At 34.2% G+C, this 26,818-nt stretch overlaps 4 protein-coding genes and 1 non-coding gene across 6 annotated transcripts; 1 reads left to right on the forward strand and 4 right to left on the reverse strand.

Annotated features, from left to right (window-relative positions):
- Nucleotides 1–760: 760 nt before the first annotated feature.
- Nucleotides 761–832, forward strand: TRNAC-GCA (transfer RNA cysteine (anticodon GCA)). The gene has a single exon. It is a non-coding gene; the product is annotated as a tRNA-Cys (tRNA).
- Nucleotides 833–928: 96 nt separating this feature from the next.
- On the reverse strand, nt 929–1,969 carry LOC103493080 (uncharacterized). The gene has a single exon (XM_008453705.3). The coding sequence runs from the start codon at nt 1,729–1,731 to the stop codon at nt 1,165–1,167; it is 567 nt and encodes a 188-aa protein (XP_008451927.1). The 5' UTR covers nt 1,732–1,969; the 3' UTR covers nt 929–1,164.
- Nucleotides 1,970–11,917: 9,948 nt separating this feature from the next.
- LOC103493081 (RNA polymerase II transcriptional coactivator KELP) lies at nt 11,918–13,678 on the reverse strand. The gene is made up of 3 exons (XM_008453706.2): nt 13,272–13,678; nt 13,032–13,137; nt 11,918–12,480 (listed from the first exon to the last, which is right to left on the reverse strand). The coding sequence occupies exons 1-3, from the start codon at nt 13,545–13,547 to the stop codon at nt 12,386–12,388; spliced, it is 477 nt and encodes a 158-aa protein (XP_008451928.1). The 5' UTR covers nt 13,548–13,678; the 3' UTR covers nt 11,918–12,385.
- Nucleotides 13,679–15,354: 1,676 nt separating this feature from the next.
- LOC103493082 (uncharacterized) lies at nt 15,355–22,679 on the reverse strand. 2 transcript variants are annotated; one of them, XM_008453708.3, is made up of 3 exons: nt 22,322–22,679; nt 21,386–21,628; nt 15,355–15,606 (listed from the first exon to the last, which is right to left on the reverse strand). In XM_008453708.3, exons 1-3 carry the CDS (start codon nt 22,540–22,542, stop codon nt 15,582–15,584), a joined length of 489 nt encoding a protein of 162 aa, XP_008451930.2. In that variant the 5' UTR covers nt 22,543–22,679; the 3' UTR covers nt 15,355–15,581. The 2 variants fall into 2 exon arrangements, with proteins under 2 accessions (XP_008451930.2, XP_008451929.2); XM_008453707.3 differs by lacking the exon at nt 15,355–15,606 and adding an exon at nt 19,084–19,836 and having other exon boundaries at nt 22,322–22,633.
- Nucleotides 22,680–23,517: 838 nt separating this feature from the next.
- On the reverse strand, nt 23,518–26,477 carry LOC103493084 (F-box protein SKIP8). The gene is made up of 3 exons (XM_008453709.3): nt 25,678–26,477; nt 25,116–25,312; nt 23,518–24,281 (listed from the first exon to the last, which is right to left on the reverse strand). Exons 1-3 carry the CDS (start codon nt 26,161–26,163, stop codon nt 24,023–24,025), a joined length of 942 nt encoding a protein of 313 aa, XP_008451931.2. The 5' UTR covers nt 26,164–26,477; the 3' UTR covers nt 23,518–24,022.
- Between the last annotated feature and the right edge of the window lie 341 nt (nt 26,478–26,818).

Below are 26,818 nucleotides of genomic sequence, written 5' to 3' on the forward strand. Positions count from 1 at the left end.
TAAAAATTGGATTGTTATAAGGTATTTAACTTAACGATAATTGGTATGATATTTCTTTCTAAAATTTAAATATTTAACTTTTAGTCTCATCTCTACGTTTGTTGTATTAAAAAAGAAAAAGAAAAGAAAAAGAAAACGAGCCCTCAATTTTAAAAATTTCCAAAACTAACAACAAATCTTTTGCAAACATGTCATGATAACTTGATAACTTGAGAAGTTAGATTTTAGTAGCTTAAATTACATTACTTTTTACCTTATAGTTAAAACTCTCCATTCTAACCTTATTTTAAATACAAGTAGTGATTTTGCTATACAATGTTAAATTAAACAAACATGGAAATAGCTTTCATTAAACTTTTTTTTTAGGAGTTTGGAATAATATATGATGTCTCTCTCTCTCTCTCTCTCTCTCTCTCTCTTGCAATGTGAATGGAAGTTGATTGGAGCATCACAAAAGGCCCACACCCACAAGTCATAATATATGCCCATTGGAAAAAGCCCTCTCTCTTTCCCTCTTTTGTAAAAGAGAAAGGCAACAAATGAAAGTTCCTTTAGCCCACCCAACTAGAATTATCCCACACCAAATTAACAGGTTGGAGTTGGAATTACTCGATGAATGTAAAATGTAAGCAAAGAAGGAAATATTTAGTTATATGAAATGATGCCACAAAGGGGTGTAAATTTCAATAAACCCACAAAAGAATCCAAAGTGTTTTCATGTGTTAATAAATAGATTTTGTGAGTCATTTAGTCCAACAATGGGTCCTTAGCTCAGTGGTAGAGCATTTGACTGCAGATCAAGAGGTCACCGGTTCGAACCCGGTAGGGCCCTATTTTTTAAAAAACATTAAAAAAAACCCTTTTGATTATATTTTTTCTATTTTGCTTTATGATATTTTGTTCTCAGGACTAAATGTTGAAATTCTCATTCTTAAATCTTAACAATGTCTTCAATTAAATCAAAAAATTTAGAGCACACCATACTAAGTTTATAACTCCTATTAGGAGCCCTTTACATTCACACCTTTACATACAAACTTTATCTACAACCAAACAAACTAAAAAAAATTACATTTTACACAAACTTTGTTTATCCTAATAATAAAGTTAAAAAAGGGAAGAAAAAGAATAGTTTAGGGTTTATGTTGAATATAAACACCCATCTCAAGAATTAAATTCTTTAATTTGTGCTTTATTATTATTTCCAAAATCCATTGGAAAAAACTTTAACCAATTCCCCCACATCGGCTTCCACCCTACGATCTTCCCCCGCCGTGGACTCTGCACCGCCGCCGTCGCTGCTGCCGCTCTAATCCTCTCAATCAACGCCTCCGTATTCCCTTCCTCCGCCAAAATTTCCCCCAACTGCTTCGTATCGATCACCAATTTCACCCTCCAAACGCCGTTGCCACTCGCCGGGAGCACTTCCAGACCCGACTCACTTCCAAGATCCTTCGACGGCAGCGGCGGCGGCGACGACTCTGTGTCGTTAGTGGGTTGGGAAAGCGGGAGGAGAAAGTAGGATTTTCCGGCGTCGAGGGGCTCGGAGAAGGGTAAGGGAGAAGAGAGATTGGGTCGCCGGAAAACCCCATAGATCCCGGGAGGATAGTTGTTGAGGATTTGATGAACTTGTTTAGGGCCGTGGAAGTTGATTATGTGGCCGGAATCCGTTAAGATTCTGATGGGCTTCACGCAATCCACCGCCATTCCTTTGAGAGAACAGTTTCCCATTGCGATTTTCTAAGCTTTTTCTTCCACCTCGTTAATGGTGGAGCTCTTCAGTGGCTTTTCTTTATATATATAATGTATATAGTGGAAAATTTGGACTTTATTTTGTTCAAAATTTAGTAACCTTTTTTTCTTTTTTTTAAACAAATTAAAATGTTGGTTATTTAGAGGATAAAAGTACACCTGATATTTTGCAATTGTTTAAAAGTTATCTCATGAAATTTCCAAAGTAGGAAATTTTTCTAATTTTGTATAATAATTGAGATATGATATTGTGTTGTGGTGAAGATATAAACAAAACTTTAGAACACTATGTCATTATCATGTAATTTTAAGTTTTGATCTTCATTTAAATTTTTAAAAGGTGCCACATTACAAATATTTTTGAGTTATTCATCAAAGTTAATGACAATAATATCAACTTTGAAAGTATTCAATTGTGATAAATGTCAAAGAGTATTTATTATAAATTTATCTATGTTACTTACTTCTATATTTTATGAATTTTCTTATACTATTGAATTCACTTTCACATGTTTAAAGATATATTAAAAGTATTATAGAAATATATAAATGAAAAGAAGCAAAATAGTTTTCGTGCAAAATTTGAGAAGGAAAAAAAAAAAAAAAAGATAGATGTGAATACAATATTTACAATATCTTATAATGGGAAGAAAATTACATTTTTTTGAAAATTTTGGAGAAAATACCAAAAGTAGAGGAAAAGAAAAAAAAAAGTGAATAATAAAGTGGTGTGTTTTTTAAAAAAAGAAAAAGTTTCATATTAAATTGGTATCATTTAATCCTTTTGACGTCATGTAACATTTTTAATAATATTTAGATTCCTATTGTACTTAAGGTTGGATTTAACTTTTTTACTTTTGGAAAAACGAAAATAATAATCTTTTTAAAAAGCCCAACTTTATTACCATATCATAACACATTTGAATTTGATTAAAAAAAAAAAAGAGTAAAGCTAAAATAAAATGATGATTACAAAAATCTCTATCATTCTCTAAAAAGTAATTCAAATCTAATATATTAGTCCACTAATTATTTTTAAAAACACTTCCACCACTGGTTAACTAGATTTTATGCATTACTCAAAATAAAAATAAAAATAAAAAATAACTAAATTTTATAATTTTAAATATAACAAAACTACTAAAAATGGCATAATATACCAAAATATTTACACGATCGTTTATGTTTAGATTTGTTTACACGGTCATTTTTTTTACACAATCATTTACACTTGGCTACCTATTTTTTTTAAAAGTCTTTGTACACGATCGTTTACATTGGACTATTTTTATACATGATCGTTTAGATTTGGCTGCTCAAATCAGCCAAATGTAAACGATGTTTTTTCAAGTCTCTTATATTTAGTACACGATGTTGAACAACTAAATAAAAGTTTGAAAAAAAATTTAAACACATAACCGTTTGGAAAAAAAAGTAGAAAGACGATGGAAAGAAAAAAAAAATCAAATCGTAAAAGAGAAGAAATACGATAAAAGGGGAGTACAAACCTAAAATATTTAAAATATAACTAACTTTATCGTAAGGACTCTAAATATTTTTGTTATATTTATAAAAAATTCCCTAAAACTATTATTATGGATTAATTTGAATTCATATATCAATTAAATGTCAAAGGCTAATGCCAAGACATTTTAGAGTGTTTTTGTTTTCAAAATCTAGAGAGAGAGAGAGATTCACATGTGAATTTAGACCGTTGGAGGGACAAGAAAATTGGAGTAGGACAAAAAACAGCAACGTTTGAGGGGGAAAAACAATATAAATATAAATATAAATATAAATATAAATATAAGAAGAGGTAATTAATAAGTAATATAATATAACATTTTTTTAAAATAAAAATAACAAAATAAAAGATAAGGTAAAATAAAGAGAGTATAAGACATTATTTGAGAAGCAGTATTTGATAAGACAAATTATGTTGAATGTCACGTTTGATTGATTCCTTTCCCAATACATTAAATATTAAACTAAACACTTTATCTTTTATCTCAAACCTTTTTTTTCATAGGTTCAATGCATTCTGTTTCATCAAATTTCTTAATAAACTTTTATACATTTTAACATCATATATAAATGACAAACTCAATTTTGTGTTTTTACTTTAGGTTCATGAATTTTTCATTCTATTACATCTTTCTTTTTAAGTCTACGTTTGTCTTTTAGTAGAAAGAATTAAACATTATTTTTATGAACATGCTATTTTCCCGTGTAAAGGTTAAGGTTTTAACTTTTAGTGAAAGAAATATAATGGTATGAGCTAGTTATGTCATGCCAAATTTTTCATATTTAAAATCACTTGAAATGAAATACAACAATAATAATTCAAAATCAGTTTATTATTTAATTTTATTCTTTAAAATTGTGGTGTTTATGATGTTAGAATTAGTGGCCTCGTTGTGTGTTGAAAGCCCAAGGGTTTTTTTTTTTTTTTTTTTTTTTTTTTTTTTTTTTTTTGAGCTGCTGCCTAGCCTTGCCCAGATAACGCCACAGACGCAGTCCCACCCAATCCTTCTTCAACCGCATGCTTCTGTTACCTAGTCACAAATAACCCTAATATACCTTACAACTAACCGGCCACAAATCTTAGTACATCCAACCATTCCAACCGCAAACTACCTCACTGGAAACTAGCCAGTCACATACCAAAATCATGCTTTACTCCACTACTTGACTAGATAGTACACCTCATCGGAAACTAGATTCAATTGTCAACCCGGTGTAGGTAACCCCCATGCTTGGTCATCATTTGAGGTTGGTGAATATTTGATTCAATCATAACCTCATGTACAGAATGTCTCTCATGGTACTGCCCAACAATAACCGGACATGCTTCGATAGCAAACCGCAATGGTTGAGGCAACGTTAAAGACTCCGTCCAACAATCCTACATTTGGTCTTCATACAACCTTACCGACGTATTTTGAGAATCCAATAACCTTGTTTCTACTTTGTCATCTATTTATACGTGTAATTCAGTGACACAGTCTGCATGAATTTTTACAAGGAATAACTGAATGGCCAAAACTATTTCATATGGTCCCAATCTATTAAAATGATCTTTGAGGGGCGTCACAAGTTTGACTTTCTGACATGAGAGATACCACATCCTTATCTAGGAGGTGAAGGGATGAAACCCTTTCTAGCGGAAGAATTACAGAGACCCAATTTTAATTGGAACCTTAACAAATATCAATACATTGGCAAAAATTACAAAACTAATTTTTATGGTTAAACATGCTGTCAAGAAAATATAGAGAAGAAGAACTTACTCTTGTTAACGACACTGAATCTATCAAACACCAACTTGGGTCACTACCACTTGGCAACCTTCATATTCTCTGATTAAGATGATTTGTGGGAACCAAAATTAGATTGAGGGAATTTTTTTAGAGAGAAAAAGTTTTCAAAGAGAATGAGATGAACCTTTTTCTTAAAAAATCACAGAACACCTTCTGTGTATTTGTTACGCAAAGAATTTCCTCTTCTTAAAGTTGTCTGAAGAAGAGGGAAGTTAGAGAGAATTAATGAGAACGTGGGAAAACCACGCACATATTATTAATTTAATAAATAAATATTAAATTAGCATATATTAAAATAATTAGTTAATTATATTAAATAATTAATTAAATCATAATTAATTAATTATATTAAATAATTAATTAAATCATACTTAATTAATATTTCATTTAAATCATATTTAAATAAATATCTATCGCATAACCTATAGTTTTAATTTAATTAATTTAATTAAATCAAATTTAATTAAATCAAATTAAACTAAACTATTAATTAATTCTCCAATTAATTAATTTCTAAATTATATATCTTATATTTAATTTAATCCAAAATTTGAATCATATTCAAATATAAATTTCTCTCATAACCTATAGTTTAATATGTATCACATACACATTAAATTTTAACTAATAGTTTTAATATGAATCTAATTCACATTAAACTAATATTTGAACTCATTGAAATATTTTATTCTCTCGTAATTTAATTTTGAATCATATCCAAAATTAAATTTATATAATAAAGTCTAATTAAAATATAAACTTTATATTATTATGATGTATCAATATACATTATATTAATTCCCAAAGTAAACTTGAAGATTTCAAATTACAATCAATATAAATAAATCTCATTACTCTTTATGAGCTAGGAAGGGGATTTAATGGACCTACAAATCAGAAGCTACAACGATATGAGATTAATTAGCTAAACTCATTAACCACATTAATCAATATTCGTTAACTGTGTGTGCACTCTACTAAAGACTCACAGCTGAACTCTTCTTACTGTAGATATATTTCTGTGTCCACGGATATAGACCAATACCAATAAGTTAGTCCTTCACAAGTGTTCGTAACACCAACTGGGTCAAATTACCGTTTTACCCCTGGGTTACTTCTAGTCCTTAAATACCATTGCCCCTCTAATGAATAACTTGTTTATGGTCCAACCACTAAACAGAAAGCCGTCTCGTGCCATAGAGAGGGTAGGACCCTTTGTTCAAGTCCCGGAGACACCATTTAAGGGAACATTTATCTACTTACCCTAAAGGTGGGAAGGAGTGAATTCCATCTTGTGTGATTATGTTTCCAGCTCCCCACTCGATCTTGTCTCCAAAATGATAAGCATATTGAGTCGGAAATTTGGCCACTCTCACCCGTACAAATCAAAGAACAATCCCTCGCAAACAAGAGTTTATAATACATTCAGGATTAAGACTAAGTCACCTAGGTCATCCTAATGAAATAGAAATCCAACTAGTTAACGAAGTTACATCTAGTAATTACTATTTCGTGGTCCAGTCTTGTGCAAACTCATTGCATAGGATACCCTCACTCGCATGTCGCATACATGAACGCATTAGATCAATGTGTTTGTATCAAATACAAAGTGAGTCGTATCCATAGTGTTAACAGAATAAGATACCCAACCTTAACCCTATACTATAGACCCTTTAAGCTGATGTTGAACATTGATCCTCGTATGTCTTTACAAACTGTTCAAGACTCATCAAACAACTTAGGATGTTAGTTTATTGGATTTAGGTTATTAAGACAAGACTAATAATATAATCAATAACACTTATTGAAATTATAATAATAAAACACTTTATTAATAACGGTCAATTGATTATATTTACTATCTACAAGTTTTAGGATATAAAACCCAACAATTCTTCCTTGATGGATGTTTGTTTTGAAGACCGATTTGAGGAGCTAGACCGTACAAACGCTATGAATATTCTGACAATACTTGTCATTGATTCTGCTGCCTTCAGTGCGAGGTCCTCTACTCATGACAATGAAAAGAACAATGGAAAATAGGTCCCCATCAGTGAGCATTGCAAGAAACAGTGACACACCAAGGAACAATGTTGAAAATTACATGAAAATCTTACGGAAGGTAAGAAACATCCTTCAAACAATAAACATAATACAAGCGAGCTTATGTAAGTGGGTTTGCTGGATATTCTCATGCATCTGGTCACAATGGAAACCAGAATGACCCTAGTCCAACCACACTAGGAGTTGTTGCCCAGCCAGGTATGCCTCAGTCCCAAGTATTATCAGTGTTGATAGGAAGAACCCCTGAATTCTAGATTCGAGTGCTATAGATTAGGTTCATATGAGAATTTTGACTCCTATTTTTTGTGTGCCAGTAATGAAAAATATTAGAATTGCATATGGCTCATTGACCCTCATTACTGGGAAAGGGTAAAATTTTCCTTTTGAAAGGCTACCCTTACATAATATGTCGCATATGCCTAAAATTTCTTATAATTAATTTGGCGTTTATAAGCAATATTACCTGTGAGTTGAACTGTAAAGCAATCTTCTTATCTGATTTTGTTTCTTTTTAGGACTTGAGCTTGAGGAGTATGATTGGCACTATTAGCACAATAGAGGACCCTACATCCTTGACAATGATACTTTTGCTAGTAGCACTTTTAGGACTAGTATTTTATCTTCATACTTTACTACTTGTGAAAAAGACTGTGTGTTGTGGGATTTTCGTTTGGGGCACCCAATTTTTCAATATATGAAACATATATTTCCCCATCTTTTCTCTCATGTCGATGTTTCTACCTTATCTTGTGATATGTGTATTCATACTAAACAACATCGAGTTTCCTTTCCCTCACAACTATACAAACCAACCTAACATTTCACTTTTATCCAAACTGATGTTTAAGGGTCGTCTAAGGTTACTATCGCCTTTGGAAAACAATGAACCTTCATTGATGACCATACCTGTCTTACTTAGGTATTCCTCATCTTCGAAAAGTCCTAAGGTCACTTCAATATTTCACAACTTCTATCACACAGTAGAAACTACCCAGTTCAATGCAAAAATTGCAATTTTACGAAGTGACAATGGTCATGAGTTTCAAAGCCATTCTCTTAATGAGTTTGTGTCCTCCAAGGGGATTGTTCACCAAAGCTTATGTGCATACACCCCAGTAAAATGAGGTTGCTGAAAGAAAAAAAAATCCACCTTTTAGAAGTAGCATGTTCCTTTGTGTGGTCTACTTCCATTCCCTTCTATATATGAGGAGATGTAGTTCTTACTGTAGCTTATCTTATCAATTGGATGCCTTCTCGTTTTCTCGATCTCCAGACTCCTTTAGAATGTCTTAAGAAGTCTTATCCCTTTACCCGTCTCATTCGGTGATGCTTTCTTTTGGGTGTTTGGGTGCACAACCTACATTCATAGTGATGGTCGAAACCATCGGGTCCAAGCGTGTGTGTTTGTTAGGTATCATTTTCATCAATAGGGCTATAAATGTGTCCATCTTATTTTTCATAAGTATTTTATCTCCATGAAAGTCATATTTCTTGAGGATCGTCCTTTCTTTCCCGTTAGCTTGCTTCAAGGGGAGAGTGTGAACAACAAGCTTAACTAGGTGGTTCCCTTAGAGTCTACAGTCCTACTCTTGTTACCTTATCGTTATCCAACCCGATCTTCATAACACGGTTTTACCTACAAGCCAAGTTCCTTGGATAACCTATTATTGAAGGAATCTCAGAAAGGAAATTGGATCCTCTACTGCTCAGCCAGCTCCGATCCAAGATCCGAACCATTATGAGATCACGGTATGACTAATTCTAGTGATTCATATATTGACAGTAGAATGGATACGAATTACAGGTCTGATATAGCTTTTCTTGAAGTTATGGGTGAAAAGGGCAATGTTGATGAGATTGAGGTTATGGTAGAAATGATAGGTGATGAGGCTAAATGGGATCATTTAGGTAACCTTGATAAGTATGATCCCTCTATTGACATATTTATTGCACTAAGGGAGGGTACTAGGTCCTGCACGAAGCACTTCATCTGCAACTATGTCTCTTACGAGAATTTATCACCCTAGTTCAGAGTCTTTACATCAAGTCTTGACTCCATCATGATACCTAAAAATATTCACATTGCATTAGAGTACCCTGAGTAAAAAACTGCAATTATGGAAGAAATAAGAATCCTTGAAAAGAACAAGACTTGGGAGCTTTATGCCTTCTCCTAGGGGCATAAAACTGTGGGATGTATATGTGCTCTTTGCTCTCCCTCAAGGGCATGCTTCTTACAAAGAACACATGGAGATAGTAAACAGGATCTTGAGGAATTTAAAAACTACTCTTGGTTAGAGGGTTAATGTTCAAGAAGATTGACGGAAGGTGTATTGAGGTCTTTACTTTTGTGTGGGACAATCTCATTACGTGGAGGACTAAAAAGCAAGGGGTTGTGACCAGAAGCAATGCTGAAGCTAAGTACAAGGTTATGAGTTTGGAAATTTGTAAGGAAATCTAGCTCTAGAAGGTGTTATCTAATCTTCATCAAAATTATGAGAGATGCCTATGAAGTTATTCTTCGATAATAAGGTTGATATTAGCATTAATAACAACCCTATTCAACATAATAGAACCAAACACGTGGAGACTGAATTACAATTTATTAAAGAAAGAATGGATAATTGTAGCATCTACATTCCTTACATTTCCTCAAACCAACAAATTGTTGATATTCACCCTAAGAGGCTTCTTAGATAGAGTTTAGATTCTTGCTTTAGCAAGTTGGGTCTTATCGACGTTGAGGTTTCAACTTGAGGAGCAGTGTTAGAATTAATAAGCTTGTTATGTGTTGAAAGCCCAAAGGTTGCTTTATATATATGTAACCGTAATTATTCTTTTTTTATTCTATCTTAGGCTTTTGTTGCCTATTAATTCCTCCATTCGTATTTTTTGTGATATAACAAAACAAATAATTCTAAACCATAGTTTTTCTCCCTATACTAGGTTTTCACATGTAAACTTGTGTATTATTCTCTACTGTTACTATCAATACAAACCATTAAAATTTATTAGACTCCATTTTAACTGACTTCAATAGAAGCATGGTTTGAAATAATTTTGAAGATAAAAATACATTATTTTAATTATTTTTAAAGTACTTTCGAGCATGTCACGGCTCAAACTAAATTACTACTTTGAGATAAGTTCCAAAATCACACTTTTTAGCATATGTTCATCAAAATTATGAGAGATGCCATGAATATGACGCGTAACAAAATGCGGATGCAAAGTTTACACACGTTTGAAGCTCAATCTCCAAATACATCATAGGCCATAGAGACTACTTACCAACCACATTTTGAAAGAAAGAGTAATAATTGAATTCAAACGTTTTAACCACCAAGAATTTGCTTAAAGATTTAAAATTTTAATTTTTAAATACCTATGACCATGTTTGATTCTTGTGTTAACTTTATTTAAAAAATTAAAAGTTTGTTTTTGTTTTTAAAATTTCTTATCTAAGGAGTGGTGTTGTAATAACAATAATAATGTGATGAAAAAAGTTGGGGCAATTTTCTTTGTTCTCATGTTAAGAAAAATCAGAAAAACATGAGACCAAGACAAGTACTTGAAGAATTGATCTCCTACTAAGCAGCAAAATATATTTATATAATCATTTCCTTTTAGTATGATAAGAAAGAAATACATGTCAATCGCTTTTGTTCAAGCAAACAAAACACACCACACAAACTACCACACCCAAAAACCCTAACCAAGGAGGGAAAAACACTATCTAGTATCTAGAAATTCTTTCCAAATAAAAGAACACCTTCGAGAGGAGACCAAAGCTTCCATGTCATAAACAGATTTATTCTCCAAACAAAACACACCACACAATATTAATATGGTTTTCAACAACAAAAAAAAAAAAAAAAAAAAAAACATTCACGGGGATAAAAATAAAGTGTGAAAAGATAATCCCTTTTGTTGTTATACCAGAAGAATCTGACTATCCTTACAACAGGAAAAAGGAAAAAGTACTTCAGCAAAAAGCCAATGACAAGAAACAAAATGAACAAAGCTGACAAGTTTGCGAGTCACCACTCACCGTAAGAAGAAAGCCTGAAGTAACATTTTCAGAATCCAAGCAAAAGGTTGGACACAAATTTGGCTAAAGCACACACTTATAGTTTCTAAACAACCATTCTTGAAGAAGAAGAAAAAAAATTCAAAACCACCTTGAAGTTTAAAAAGCATCTAATAGATTTTTGAAGTTGCGATTATGTAGCTAATAAGCCTAATATTAAATATATTTAATAAGTCCCAAAACTTTCAGCATCGGATCTAATGGTCTCTAACACCTTCGTCCTTTTTTTATTATCTTTTTTTTATAGAAGTTAACCTTATAACTAATGGAATGGAATTCTAAATTTCTAGTTCCATATCTAGTACATCCTTAAGTTTTAAAAACATGTTGAATAGGGCACATATCAGTTAGACAGAAAATTGGAAATTTAGATACCTATTGCAGACAACATTGAAAACTCAAGGAACTATTAGACTTTTTTAAAATTAAGAAACTTACTAATACATGAAATCAAAAGCCACTAACCTAATACTTTTTGTCTAGGGAGCAAATAGACAAACAGACGAAACATTAAAATTATAGTTAAAACGGATAAACATCTAATCAAAACCTAGAAATAATGCTGAAAACAAATAGAAAACAACATAAATGAATCAACACACTACACCTAAAGGGATTATGCAGAATGCAGCGAGCTGTATGGATTTTGAGCACGGCAATAATTCCCAAAAACAAACCTGCACAAGCACAATTCACAAAGAGCTTCTGAAGACTAATTAATGCCTACCACATATGTCTATAGAGTCACAGTCAAACATCAGTCTCCTACAATTGAATCAGTTCAATATCAAATATCAAAGATATTCAACCTTCAATGACATGGCTCGGATCACATACATTTAAATTCATGTCATGCGTTTTTTAGAAAAAAACAATTAGATAAGAGATCATTCACCATTATCAGCTCTGGTGATCGAGAATATGTACCATAGTTATCCACCTTGATGCCATGAAAATACACAGGTAGCCTGAAGTTTTTTGATTGTCGGCGATCTAGGCTCAAAACAGAAGTACCAAAATATCAAAATATTCTGCAACCAAAAAACTGTAGCAGTTCCAAAACTAAAACCCCTTCCCTCTTTCATTGTGATAAACGTGGCTTCCATAGATACATAGCATCACGGCTTCAAACCAATCAACCATCAGGTGATTGCTTACTTCACATTATTTGTGATTGCATATTCTTAATAGCTTTTTCTATGGCAGGTACATTCTTCTTAAAGACAGACCATTGTTCTTCAGTCAAGCTTATTCCTGAGGCAAAACAAAAATAAGAGCAGTGTTATTAGCCTGAAATAACAAGCCAGATTAATTTCCAAAACAGAGAGAAGGAATTGTATGAGTTTAATCAAAGATCCTCCAAGTTCATAAGAAAAAGAGATCAACAAGCAATGGGTTTACAAACACCATCCCCATTTCCTTGCTTTATTCAAGTTAAACTCATACAAGCTTCACACAATTACTTGAATCAGAGATGTCATAAATCAAATGCCTGGCCCTTGGTGCTCATTCAACTTCAATCAACGAAAATTATCCTTTTATTTTTTCCCATGTCATTGGTCCAATAATTGTGTTGTCTTTACTTATAATTGGCCAACATGTTCTAAGAAACAGTCCATTTGGTACAACTTTTTCTACTTCCATTGCATCATTATGGTTACGGAATAGAAAATGTTCAAAATATTCATAATATCGAACAAGAAGCAAACAATTGACAGGAGTTCCACCTAATTTGCATTCTCTATAAGTAATATATTAACACACAAAAATCCACAAACACAAGCAAATAGCATTTGGAGAATCACCTTTAGCTGTAGGGAGGTCTTTTCCATCCTTTCTATAAAACTCCCTAATCGAAACCAGAGTCTTCCCTCTAAAATCCTGAATCGTCACCTTCCTCTTGCTTGATAACTGAGCCAAATAACACCAAAATTTCAAAATTCACCACAAACATAATAGCAAAAAGAAATTGAAATCGCAAGCTACTGGAAACGAGAAGAGGCAGAAAAGAAAAGAACAGAAAAAAGAAGAAAAAAAGCACAAACCCAACAAACAATGAGATCGCCGTCGTCGTCGTACTCCTTCTCCTTAGCAGCAGAGGCATCCTCGGCTTGGTCTTGAGGCTGTTGTTCAGAACGTTCTTGGAGAAATGATTCGACAACGGTGCGAACGAGAGACTTGTAAGGGGATTTGGAGAGGTCGAGATCGAGGTCCTTAGAGGCAAGGGCTCGAATTTTGGACTCGGTCATTTCGTCCATGTCGGAAGTTTCGAGAATTCTGCGGACAGCTTCCTCGATTCTGCGTTGGGTTTCGGAATCCATAGCCAAATTCTTGGATTACTTCTCCGTGGATTTCTAGTGAAGAGAGTGAATTAAGCTGAAAAATTGAAAGATAATGAAATTTTAGGGAAAGTTTTTGCTTTGGGCTGAGCTCAGCTCAATCTTTCTATTTTACATTCCTGTTCGGTCAAATAAATAAATAAATAAAAATAGAAAAAACCATTTTCTTACCTCAATTATAGCAAATTGCAAATGTTGGTATATAATTTAGTAACCCATAGATTAAGTTTTGATCAATAAGAACGTGTGGTCTAATTTTTACTACTATTATGATAAATGGATGATTTAAAACAAATAGTTTGATAATTTATTAATCAATAAATTTGATGTAAGAATGGTTAGTTTTGGTACATCAATTGTATAATTGATATATTTTATAATTAGTATTTCAAAAAATTTACATGAGAAAATATATTAAGAGAAATTGTCAAAAAAAAAAAATCTTTGGCAAAATATTTATATTTTATTAAAAAATTAAATGTAATTAATTTTGTTTTTAACGATTTTATTCTCTAAATAATTTATCAATTTTTTTATTTTTGAAAAACCTTAAATATTAATTTATATTCTTAAACTTACACCTTTGTAACTCTGGATTTTCTTAATTTCAGCAATTTACCTTTTCCTTAGTGATCTGTTTGGGTAAATATTGTGTAAACATGCAACTTGTTTATAAAGTACAAAAATAAAGTAATATATAATCAAATTATATATTAAAAATTAAATTGTTATAAATTTAAAAGAAAAATAATTAAATTATCATATACAGTTCATATGTTTCAATTTCAAACTTTTTTTAAATGTTATTGATTATATAAGTTTAAATATTAAATCGTTACTTTTAGACTTTAAGATTTCGGTCAAGAAAGTTTATTACATCAAGAGTGGTAGTCATCAAACACATATACTTTCTAAAAGTAAAATAAAAAGGTTTACTACTTACACTTAAATACCATATAATAAGTTGATTATCATATGTTAGTTTTTAGTTTAAATTTGGAGTGTTTGGGGGTAAAGAGTGACTTAATAAATAACTTATAGTTGATTTATAATAGTTTGTGGTTGAAATTATTTTAGTTTAAATTATAATAGTAAGTGTTTTTGGTATAGATTATTTTAATTTAATAAAGAAATAGTAAATAATGTAGCAAAGAATAAAAATACAATGAATGTCAAATAGTAAAAATCGAGCAAATAGTAAATATGGTAGAAAATGAAATATTTTGAAATAGTATTTACCGTAACTAATTAGATATTTTAAAATAGTATTGAAGTGGTTATTATAGTCTTGAATAATTCTCGTCCCAAAGAGTCCTTCAATGTCTTTGTTTTAGGACTATTACAATGTTTTTCTAAAGTTTAAAGTTTGTAATAGATATTAGGAACATTTTGTACTTAATTTCTGAGAAATTAATCGTGTGTTGTATTGAGTAGCCAACTTAAGGGTTGAAAATAATGTTCCAGTTTTTTGAGTAGCCAACTCGATCAACCCGAAATTCTAATGGGTCTAAGAAAATCCCAACCCAATCCAATCTAAGTATGTACACTCTTAGTAGGAAGAGAAAATCTATTAGGTTGCATTTTGCTTTCTAAAGATTGATTTCATTTTTCAAAGGGGATATCTGCTTCAAACCAGGTTCTAATTTCCAATAACTTGAAACCAAATGGCTATTGTTAAATGTTCTTAGGATTGGAAGCAGTCATGAAAGTAAAAACATAGTATCTCAGATGCAACAGGAAAGAAACATGTTCTGCAAATAATGAATCTTGATGAGCTTCGAACCAAGCATTAAACTTGAAAATTTTCCCTTTAAATATTAAATATAACCTCCCAATACAAGCTTGTTGATATCATTACAGAAGCCTAAAGAAATGAGAATCTAACCAAATTTCAATCAAATTCCCTATGAGAAAAATTTTGACATGTTCTTCAAAAGTCACCCCTTTCACCTTTGGTATCTTTTTTTCCATATAAACAACTCTGACATCCCATCCTTCATTTCCTCCCTGTCTAAGTTACCCCTTAGCTGACTTTTTCTTGCTGGATGAAAGAACATTGTGCAAAATGGATGAATTAGCATCATTGAAAAGTTAGAAACTCATAGTTAAATATGAAGGAAATTCATGGAAAAACAACTGGTAAAATCCTAAACCACGATGAATAACAAGAAGTCACATTATGCAAACTGCATCATTTCTCATGAGCCCTTTTTTTAAATGGCTGATCCTCACAGAAACTCTCTGACTATTAGGCTGATATGAACAAACGGATCAAAATGAAACAAGATGATAACTCAGAGATTGATTACACAATGACCATGGCTATCCTATGCTACTTTAATACACATATGTTTGCCCAAAGCTTCGAAACACTATTTATTGAAAGTATAAACGAAGAACAAACACAAGTTCTATATAGAAACCCTAGTTCTGGGAGAAAAACCACGGTGCAAATCTTTTTTATTATTTTCTAATAAAACTAATAATACAATGGAGCATTAATTTATGGGCAATCGGAGCCTAATTAAAATAATGAAAGATAATTAAGGTGACATAAAAGACTAAAAAACCTTTGGGCTCTCAACATACAACAAGCCCGCTAATTCTAACACTCCTCAAGTTGAGCCGTAAATGTAAAAAAGATTCAACTTGCTAATACGAGACTCGAAGCTTCGTCTGAAAAGCGTTTTTGTGGGAACATCAACAATTTGTTGGCTTGAAGGTATGTAAGGAATGCAAATGCTACCACTGTCCAATTTCTCTTTGATAAAGTATATCAATCTCCACATGTTTAGTTCTGTCATGTTGGACCAGGTTATTGGTAATGTTGATAGCTGCCTTATTATCGCAAAAAAGTTTCATAGGCACCTTATAGTCCTAACGAAGATCAGATAACATCTTCTAGAATCAAATTTTCTCACAGATTCCCAAACTCATGGTCCTATACTCAACTTCAACACTGCTCCTTGCAACAACCTCTTGCTTCTTACTTCTCCAAGTAACGAGATTGCCCCACACAAAAGTACAGGACCCAGAGATAGAATTTCTATCAACAATAGACCCAACCCAGTTAGAATCTGTATAGGCCTCAATACATCTTTTGTCAGTTTTCAAGAATGTCAACCTCTAACCAGAAGTTGCTTTTAAATACCTTAAAATTCTGTTTACTGCCTCCATGTGTTTTTGGTAAGGAGTTTGCATGAACTGACTAACAGTACTCATAGGATATGAGATGCTAGGCATAGTGTGAGATAAATAAATCAATTTTCCCACCAGGCACTGATATTTCTCTATGTGATCAATCGAAACTTTGTCACCTGTATCCCTGAGTTTGGCATTGAACTCAATAGGTGTATTAGCTGAACGACATCCTAACATACCCGTCTCAGTTAACCAATCAAGGGTGTATCTTTTTTGGGATACAGAGATGCCCTCTCTAGATTTGACAATTTCCATTACAAGAAAGTATTTCAAATTCCCCAAGTCTTTAATTTCAAACTCATCTCCCATCTTCTTTTTTAGGTGGAGGATCTCATTGGTGTCATCTCCAGATAAAACAATGTCATCAACATAGACTATCAAAACTGTAATTTTCCTAGACTTAGAGATTTTTGTGAACAAAGTGTGATCATAGTGCCTTTGAGTGTATCCTTAAGACTTGATGAAGGTAGTAAATCTGTCAAACCAAGATCTTGGTGACTATTTCAATCCATACAAGGACTTCTGAAGTTTGCAAACATGATGGCCAAACTGGGATTTTAATCCTGGTGGAGGACTCATATACACTTCCTTTTCTAAATCCCCATTTAGGAATGCTTTCTTCACATCAAGTAGATATAGAGGGAAGTCTTTATTCAGACCCTAATAGTATTTATATTTGCAACAGGAGAGAGTCTCAGAGTAGTCAACCTTATAAGTTTGAGTGAACCCTTTTGGAACTAACCTGGCCTTATGTTTGTCAAGAGTACCATCTGCTTTGAACTTGATAGTAAACACCCGTTTGCATCTCACATTCTTATATCCTTTAGGGAGAGTGCAAAGCTCCAAGTCTTCTTTTCCAGGGCTCTCATTTCTTCCATGACTGCAATTTCCCACTCTAGGCATTCAAATGCAATATGGATATTCTTGAGTATTTTCGTAAAGTCAAGACTAGTTGTAATGGCTCTGAGTTGAGGAGATAGGTTCTTATAAAAAACATAGTTAGCAATAGAGTACTTTGTGCAGGACCTGGTACCCTTCCTTAGTGCAATATGCAAATCAATAACGAATCATACTCACTGATATTTTCTGAACGATCCTCCCCAGTTTCATTCTCAATAACTTTTGCACTAACCTCATTCTTATTATCACAGTTCTTTCCATCTGAAATGACCTCAATATCAACACTACTCTGTTCACCTATATTTTCAGAAATAACTATCTTGGACCTGTCACTTTCACTCATTTTAAGGTCAATATGTGAGTCAATAGAATCAACCGTACATTGATCTCGTAAAGGTTCAAAATCTTAGACTAGAGCCGGCTGAATAGTAGAAGACCCAACTTCCTTTCTAAGATTCCTCCTCTAGTAGGTTTTCTAAGGAACTTAGTTCGTAGGTAGGACCGTGTTGTGAGGATCTAGACTAGGTAGGGTAACAAAAGTAGGACAGGTAGACTCGAAAATCGCCCAGTTAGACTTTTCACTCTCACTCTCCCCTGAAGTAGGATAATGGGAAAGAAAGGATGATCCTTAAGAAAGAAAGGTGACATCCATGGAGACAAAGTACTTATGAGAAAACGGATGAAAGCATTTATAGCCTTGTTGGTGCAAAGGGTAACCAACAAAAACACATGTCTGAGCCCAAGGAGTAAACGTCGTTGGATTAGGGCCATGGTTATGAACATAGGTTGTGCACCAGAATACCTGAAGAGGGACATAAGAAATGAGGAGGTAGAGGGATGTAACTCTTTAAGACACACTAAGGGGATTTGTATATGTAGGACACGAGAAGGTATTCGGTTGATAAGATGGGTGATAGTGAGAACAACATCACCTTAGAGATAGGAAGGAAGCGAAGTAGTCAACATAAGAGAACAAGGTACTTCTAAAAGGTTACGGTTTTTGCAATCAGCTACCCCACTTTGTTAAGGGGTGTAAGCATAGGAACTTTGGTGAAAAATCCCTTTGGAGGACAAAAACTCATTGAAGATGTGGCTTTGGAACTCACGACCATTGTCACTCCATAGAATAGCAATTTTTGCATTGAACTATGTTTCTACGGTGAGATTAAAGTCCCTGAAGATGGAGGTGACCTCGGATTTGAAAGACCCAGGTAAGACGGATATGATCATCAATAAAGGTTACAAACCGCCATTTCCCAATGAGATAGTTATCTTGGATGGTCCTCAGACATCACTATGAAGAAGTGTGAAATGGTGGGTTGGTTTGTATGGTTGTGAAGGAAAAGAAACTGCGATGTTGTTTAGTTCGAATACAACATCACAAGATAAGGTAGACACATCATGTTTAGAGAAAAGATGAGGAAATAAATGTTTCATATATTTAAAATTAGGATGACCTAAACAAAAATGGCACAACACACAATCTTGTTCAGAAATAGTAAAATAGGAAGATAAAAGACTAGTCCTAGAAATGCTACTAGAAGAGGCACCGTCATCAACACTGCTCCTTGGTATGCCATTGTTTCTTGCAATGCTCACAGATAGGAACTTTTTTTCCATTATTCTTATCTCTGCCACTGGTAGAGGACCTCGCATTAAAAGCAGTCGAGTCAATAGCAGGAGTGGCTAAAACATTCATAACACTTCTACGATTCTCCTTAAGGTGGATTTTCATAACAGACCTTCATCAGGGAGGGAATCAGTCTCTGGCTTAGTATACGCCTGCAGACTACATCAAACTTACGGTTAAGATGTCAATCTCTTCAATTTTGAAGTACTGCACACCATTACTAGGAGTGCTCCAGTTTAGTTTTTTGCATGGGTCAATTTCTTGCTAGATAAGAGAGAGCTTGTTAAAAAAGGATGTAACATTCATGGTTCCTTGCCTGCACTCATGAACCTGTTTCCGTAGTGTGTATAGGCAAAAGGCATTCTGACATTTGGAATATAGTTTTTGGACTGTGTCCCAAATATTCTTAGCAGTTGCAGAGTACAAAGGGTTTGCTGATCTGTGGCTCCATACTATTGATCAATGTAGATCGAAGAAGAGAGTCCTCTCCCTTCCAGTACTGTTCCTGTTGGTTTCCCGGTGGAGGACGAGGTATTTTCCCTGTCAGAAAACCAAATTTATGTCATCCTTCAAGGACCATTTTCATTGACTGAGACCATGAGAAATAGTTATTGTCATTCAATTTTTTCCCTGGAAAATATCATATAGACTATGTCACTATATTAGTCACATAAGAAGACGATAAAGTGGGGAACGAGGTTACCAGAGTCTCAAAGTACATCGGTAAAGATGTATGAAGGCCATGACCAGGAGTTTTGGATGCCACCCCTAAGGTAGCCCTTTCTCGAAGAAGAAGAGGAAGCTTGCACGTTAAGGTTGGAATGTGTTGAAGATTCATCAACCTCAAATCTTGAGTGAATTTGAGAATTCCTAACCTCTGGATGATAATTAAGGTTTGTAGTAGAATCAGTGGGTGGCAGCCATACAAGTTTAACTAAAAAAGTGGTGGTGGCTGGATGGAATTAAGTGACAGCATATGGAGCAACATGTAGGGGACATTATAGGCCGCAGATGAAGCAAGGGTGGCAGAGAAGGGGTTGGTGTGATCTGAATTGAATGGGCTGCTCCGGTCTCCGAAGGTCCTCGGTAACGGCGTGTGGAGCTCTGGCAGCGGCGCATGGAAGTGCAAACAACAAAAAGGGTGATAGAACCATGTTGGCTGGCATGGTCTGAAGGTAGCAGAACTATTCATCCATGGCTGCACTGATCCAAGCATCGAAGATGGTGGTGACGGCGGCGGGATTGATACCATATTGAAAGTAGAGACGAAGAACAACACAAGTTTTACGTGGAAACCCTAGTTTAGGGAAAAAATCCGCGGTCCAAATCTTTCTTATTATTTTCTTATAAAATTAGGAGCATTAGTTTATAGGCTATTAAACCACCAATTCACCCAAAAGGGGTAAGCTAGTGGTTGAAGACAAATTTAATTATGTATCACTAAAACTCCCATTCACTTGTGGGCTTGAAATATTTGAAAGGCTCAACAAGTGGAAATCAATTTTTAATTGGGGAGGAAACAACAAGCTTTGATACCATATTAAACCACCAATTCACCCAAAACCTTAAGCTAGTAGTTGAAGGCAAATTTAATTATATATCACCAACATAGGCAATAGAAGCCTAATTAAAATAATGAAAGATAATTAGGGCAACATAAAAGACTAAAAAACCTTTGGGCTTTCAACATACAACAAGCTCGTTGATTCTAACACTATTCAATGTGGTTATCTCGTAATAACTTATAATCATTTGACATAGATTTAAAAATTTGAATGTCTCCTAATAAACAATGGACATAAATTTGAGGTACTTCTCTTTCATCTATCCTACGGTATACAGACTAGTTATATTGTAGCAATTGTCAAATAACTTTTCCAAGAGTTCCTAGTCATAACAAGAAATCACAATCTTTAAAAGTCGTTTCAAACAAGCTTTTGTAGTAAGTGCACTGAATTGGTATCAAGCATTTGGTTTAGTTATTTTGAAAGTTCAGTACGCATGAAGAATGTTAGACTGCAGTAGTACGAACTCCAAAAGGGAAATAAACATAAGAGTTTAAGTCGAAAAAGGGATCTCAGGATTGTACCTCGACGAGTCCTTTCTACTAACACTGGCAGAGGCTTCAGTCCTCCCCCCTCCAGATGTAACCTCGTCCATGCTTTGTCCGCGCCGCTTGTATCTGCCACCTGATGCTACGAATCCAGGACAAGGCCTGTATGCCTTTATAGGCCACCAACCAAAACCAGGAACTGTTGCAATTCCACCTTGTATCCTTCCCTCACCATTGCATCCCCTCTCAATTTCTTCCTTTCCACAAGCCTTACACCCTCTATTTATAAGAAATGAAACACAAACACAACTCGTTCTCAGTCATAATATTGACCACCATCACTATAATATCTGAAGAGGAAATGACTTGAAAACATACTTCCAGATCGATAGTGAGAAGAACACTTAGAATTGAAACTTTCAACTAGTTTGCAATATGCATTATGGGGCTCATTAAAATCACATCATTTGCACACCGAAATACAAGGCCTTCAATTGGAATGAGCAAAATGGGGTGCTGGTGATTTTCATTGTTGAGCCAAGTTTTGTCCAGTGTCAGCTTTTTTCTCAACTAATGACACCAATATGATTTAGTACGACCAAAGGAAGCCTAGAGGTCATAAAGTTCCTGCCACATCATGTTTGTTTAACCAGTTGCTAGAAATAGCATGGAAAATTGGCAAATCTATTTGACTCATCAACTAGAGCATGAGCAAGGGCATGGACTAACAGCTAAGGGGCAAACTAAAAATTTAAAGAAAATTTTGCTTCTAACAGAGTTATCATAGCTACAATAACAGACAAACGATGCCCCATATATTACTCCCATGTAGAAACAGAAACCTAAACAGCATAATATAAAGTTTTCATTCCATTCGACAACACAACCCACGTAACATCAGAGTGAGTTGAAGATATAAAAAAAAAAAAAAAAAAAAAAAAAAAAAAAAAAAAAGATGAATATAAACAATACCTGAAGGAAGAATTTTCTGGGTCAGATTCAGATTGAAGAGAGAGTTGATCTGGGGAAGAAGAATTGATTTCTTCATCAACAACCGAAGCTGAAGAAGAAGAGGAGGAAGAAGAGAGGAAGGTGGTGGGTCTAGATGATGAAAATGGGAGTGAAGTGGTGAATCGGGAACGATGGGAGGAATGGAAGAATGGGGCAGGAACTGAGAGAAGAGCAGTTCCCATTTTGTGGGTGCGTGGTGGACAGTGGAAGAGGAGCGGCAAAGAGCAACAAGATATTTGATTCCTGCCTAATGAGCGGCTCAAAGAATTTGTGATTTTTGTTTACAAAACTTCAAATTTCTGATTTTTTTAATTGGTTGTCTTTGAGAAAGAAGCTTGTGGCATAAACGAAACCCTGTTTTATTATTATTATTATTTCTTTTGGATGATATAAAAATATGTCTAAATCTTCTGAGTTACGGATATAAATTCAATGATTCCATAATAACGTATTCCTAATTTATTTCAATACAATCAAATTGACAAGTTTAGTGGATAAAGCAATTATCTCTCAACAAAAACTTCTTCAATTTTGGAAAATTACGAATGCCTTCAAAACTTATTGTTACCTTCTTACTACAACAATTACTTGGTGGGGTGGTATTTAGAGATGCATATTGGTGCAATGGTCGTGGCCACATTTGTCGAGGGTTTGGTTGTGTTGCAGTTGAAGAAGTTTTGTTGTTGGGATTTCAAGGGTGTTGGTGAATTCACAGGCAATTATTAGAAGTTTGTAAAACATATTCCACTGTTATTAAATGTTGACAAATGTTACAGTGGAAGGCAGAGGTTGTTCCGACATGACCTCGGCTTAACCATACACATTTAATTAGTCACCTTTCCGTTTTTACTTTTGATTTAAAAAATGTGTGCTTGTTTTTATTTATAATTTCTTTTATAATTAAAATTTTTAAAAAGTTAGTCAAAGTCTAAAAATCAAAAGCAATTTATTAAAAATTACTTTTTAGCAATCAATTTTCAAATGTATTTAAAAATAGCCGATAAGAATTTAACTCATACCTACTAATAAATTCTCCGATTTGTACTTAAAAATAACCTGAAAATAGATAAAAAGAATAAAAAAATTTGAACAATGTTTGCAAACCCAAACTCTTTTGGCATATAACCTAGAATATTTGAGTGCCAAGAAAATTCATATGATATCAAACTTTCACCAACAAAGATGTATTTACTATCGCTCAAACTATCGAGTTCCAAAACAAAAAAGCTTACACACATTTACAATTTCCTTCCTTTTATACAGAGTTACTGAACAAGTCAGGTACCTGTCATGGAGGAGTTAATTGAGCATCTCAATAGCAACACTTCAGAAAATTGAAGTACAAATATTTGGTAATCTTTGTTAATGACTACTCCTTCATTGCTGGAAACACATGCATAGCCATTTCAGCCTTCAGCATGGAATCAAACTATGGAAGAAAAAAAATGCTTTGAAAGAGAAAAAAAGGGATCAATCAACACAGATCAAGAAAAACTGAGGTTGGAACAGTTTAAAATGGTGTTGATTAAAAGTAATGGACAAGAATTTTTTTTTTCTTTTTCCTTCAAATCTTGCTTCTTCTACCAAACACCACCCTACCTTTGTACCACCTAGTATTGTATATTTTTTCCATGCTTTACTTTCTCTTCTATCTTCACTCTGTTAGCCATGAACCATTTGTTGTTCCATCTCCCCAACAATAAGCATTACAGAGCTGTGATGATGCACCATGTACCATCGACCATCATGAAACTCGTAAATGTTGGTTACGTTGAATGGCCCCGTATCCATGTCAACATAGGTTTTCATGCTAACCCAAGCCATATCGGTAAGCACACGAGCCCGTACGTCACGGACCTGAAAATTAATCCCTTGTTCCCAATTAAATGCAACCTGCCAACTTTGAATTACGGCATTATACCTGTAGAAAGAAATCCCAAACATAGTAAGTACCGGATTATGTGAATTTCTTTGAAAGCCTTTACTGAACATATAACAGGAATTCAAAGAGTTGTTGGATGACATAACATGCATAAATAGTCTAAACATCTAGATATTAGCAACTTGACAAGCTCAACATTCAATCCCTTCAATATAGTTCAACCAAGAACTAAAGTGTTGATCGCAAAAGGTTATTTGCAAACCCCCCCCCCCCCTAAAAAAAAAAAAAAGAGGAAAAAGTGATCAAGCTCAACATGCTTGAACAACTTCATTTATAATCACATATCATAAGATTAATACGAATTCAAATTGAACTCGATATGGCAGGAGCGGATTACAAGAAGCATTCTTCAGTATCTCACTAATCACAGAATCTAGTTATCCATGCCCATATGCATGGTCAAAATTCTTCCCTTCAAGAAACATTAGAACTACATTCAAGTGATACTAAAGAGTAGAGAGACAAGGTCAAGGTCTATTGTCGGTCCAACATAGTAAATAAGTAATTCTCGACAAATGTTCTTATATAAAGAACAACTTAAATTCAAGAAATTCGGGTAATCAAAACACGCATATGATACTAACCATAAGCCTAGAGTCATTTCTAACTATCCCTTGTATATCACCTTCTCAGTAAAAATGCTTAGAAAATGTAAAGATCACATAAGAAGACAAAAAGAAAAGAGGGCAATATATGCAACTTCACAGAATCACAAGTCTGAAGAAGAAAATGTTGGCCATGTTTGCTAATTTAGTTAGCCATAAGAAGCAGCAATCTGATATCATGCTAAAAATAAGACAAGAAGGTAAATACCCTGAAAAGAATTCTCCTGAAGCATGAATGCACTTCACATAATCTGCATTCAACCAAAAACGACTCATCGCTTGAAGAGACCTGTCTCTGATGATGTTATAGAATTGGGCATTGATATTCATAATTGTTCTTGTTGCAGCATAATAAGACTTCCACCCATTAATTGGAGTTACAGTATCCTGTTCCAGTGTGAAGTCCTAAAAGATTTCATGGAAAGGTTGTTTTAGCCCCAGAGAATCCTAAATAGATTTAAACATCAAGAACAATACAACAAGGAAAGCATAGAGATAGTTCTTGCAATTTTTGACCACAACCCATCAATTGAAACGATCCCACTACTTGAAATATAAAAGTTAATACAATCAATTCGTTCCCTTGAAGAACTACAAAAAGACGTTGAGTAAATGTAGACGAGATAATGGTAGCAAAATTTCATAACAATATTCCCAAGAACAGAGATTCTATATTCCCTTTCGTGTTTCTTTCCCGGCACTCATATTCAAGAAGAAAGATAAATTAGAAAACGAAAAACCGTACAAAGAAGATTAAACCTAACTCGTACCTTATGATAAAGCGCCTTCCAGGCATTATCATCATTCGCGGCTTTGCGCATCAAAGAATTAGTCATGGACAAACGGCATAGGCTGGGATAATCCAAGTAACTAAGAGCGTGCGTAGTAATCTCCGGCACTAACTGCTCCATCATCGAAGCGCCCGTCTGCCGCTCCGTAACAACTACCGGTGCCTTCTCCAATACTTCCACTGCACGACCGTTCAAATAAGGCATACTCGTACTAGTCGAAGAAGTAATCTCAGCCCTGGGGTCCAAACCCCTAATAACCACACCACCGTTAAGCGAACAAGTACAATTACAATTCCTCGTACCCACGCTCTCCGATTGTAGAGATTTCGTCCTTCTAATGTAAGGAACAGAAACCAATCGAACGGCGACGAAAATAGCAAGAAGAAAACAAAGAAAAGTAACAATCGCAGCTATAGGAAAGGGTTGGGACGACAAGGCAATGGTGGCAGAAGAAACAATCTCCATTCAAACGACATGAAAGCGTTGTATGACGTTCAACCATACAAAACATGAAACCCTAAGAAAATTTGTGGCGTCGGGTTTCAGCGGAAGGTGTGTAAACGCGCCGTCGCCGAGAGAAGGTGAAGTATGGAAAATATGGTCAACTGTGGAGTTAGGAAGATGAAATGCGTTGGGCGGAGACGGAGATGACTGTGGGGGAAATGATCTCTGGTGACGGAGCCGGAATTTCTTCGGTATCGGAAGGGCGGAAGAAGGAGGTGGAGGTTTTGGGTGACCCGTGAAATGGTATCGTAACAGACGACGAAAAGGAGAAAAGTTCCCAACGTGTGAAACTTCTCTGTCAGTCAGTTTGTTTTTCGTGGAGCGTAATTTCGTAATTTACAACACTCCTTTTTTTCTTTTGCAAAAATGTATTTTTATTAATTGGAAAATCGAAAATTGCAACCAAATTAGAGAATATAATAACTCAGGGGAACCATATTTACAAAACTGTATATAATAACTCAGGGGAACCATATTTACAAAACTGTTTATTTTTTACTCATCATAATGCTAAATTTTTTTAATATCTCAATTTTACTCCCCAATTTCCTTCCTCTTATGCTATCAGTTATTACTTCTATCAATGGTATCGTGTCTAATAGGTACAACATGTTTT

Source organism: Cucumis melo, chromosome 7, assembly GCF_025177605.1.
Source record: "Cucumis melo cultivar AY chromosome 7, USDA_Cmelo_AY_1.0, whole genome shotgun sequence".
In the NCBI taxonomy this organism is placed as follows: Eukaryota; Viridiplantae; Streptophyta; class Magnoliopsida; order Cucurbitales; family Cucurbitaceae; genus Cucumis; species Cucumis melo.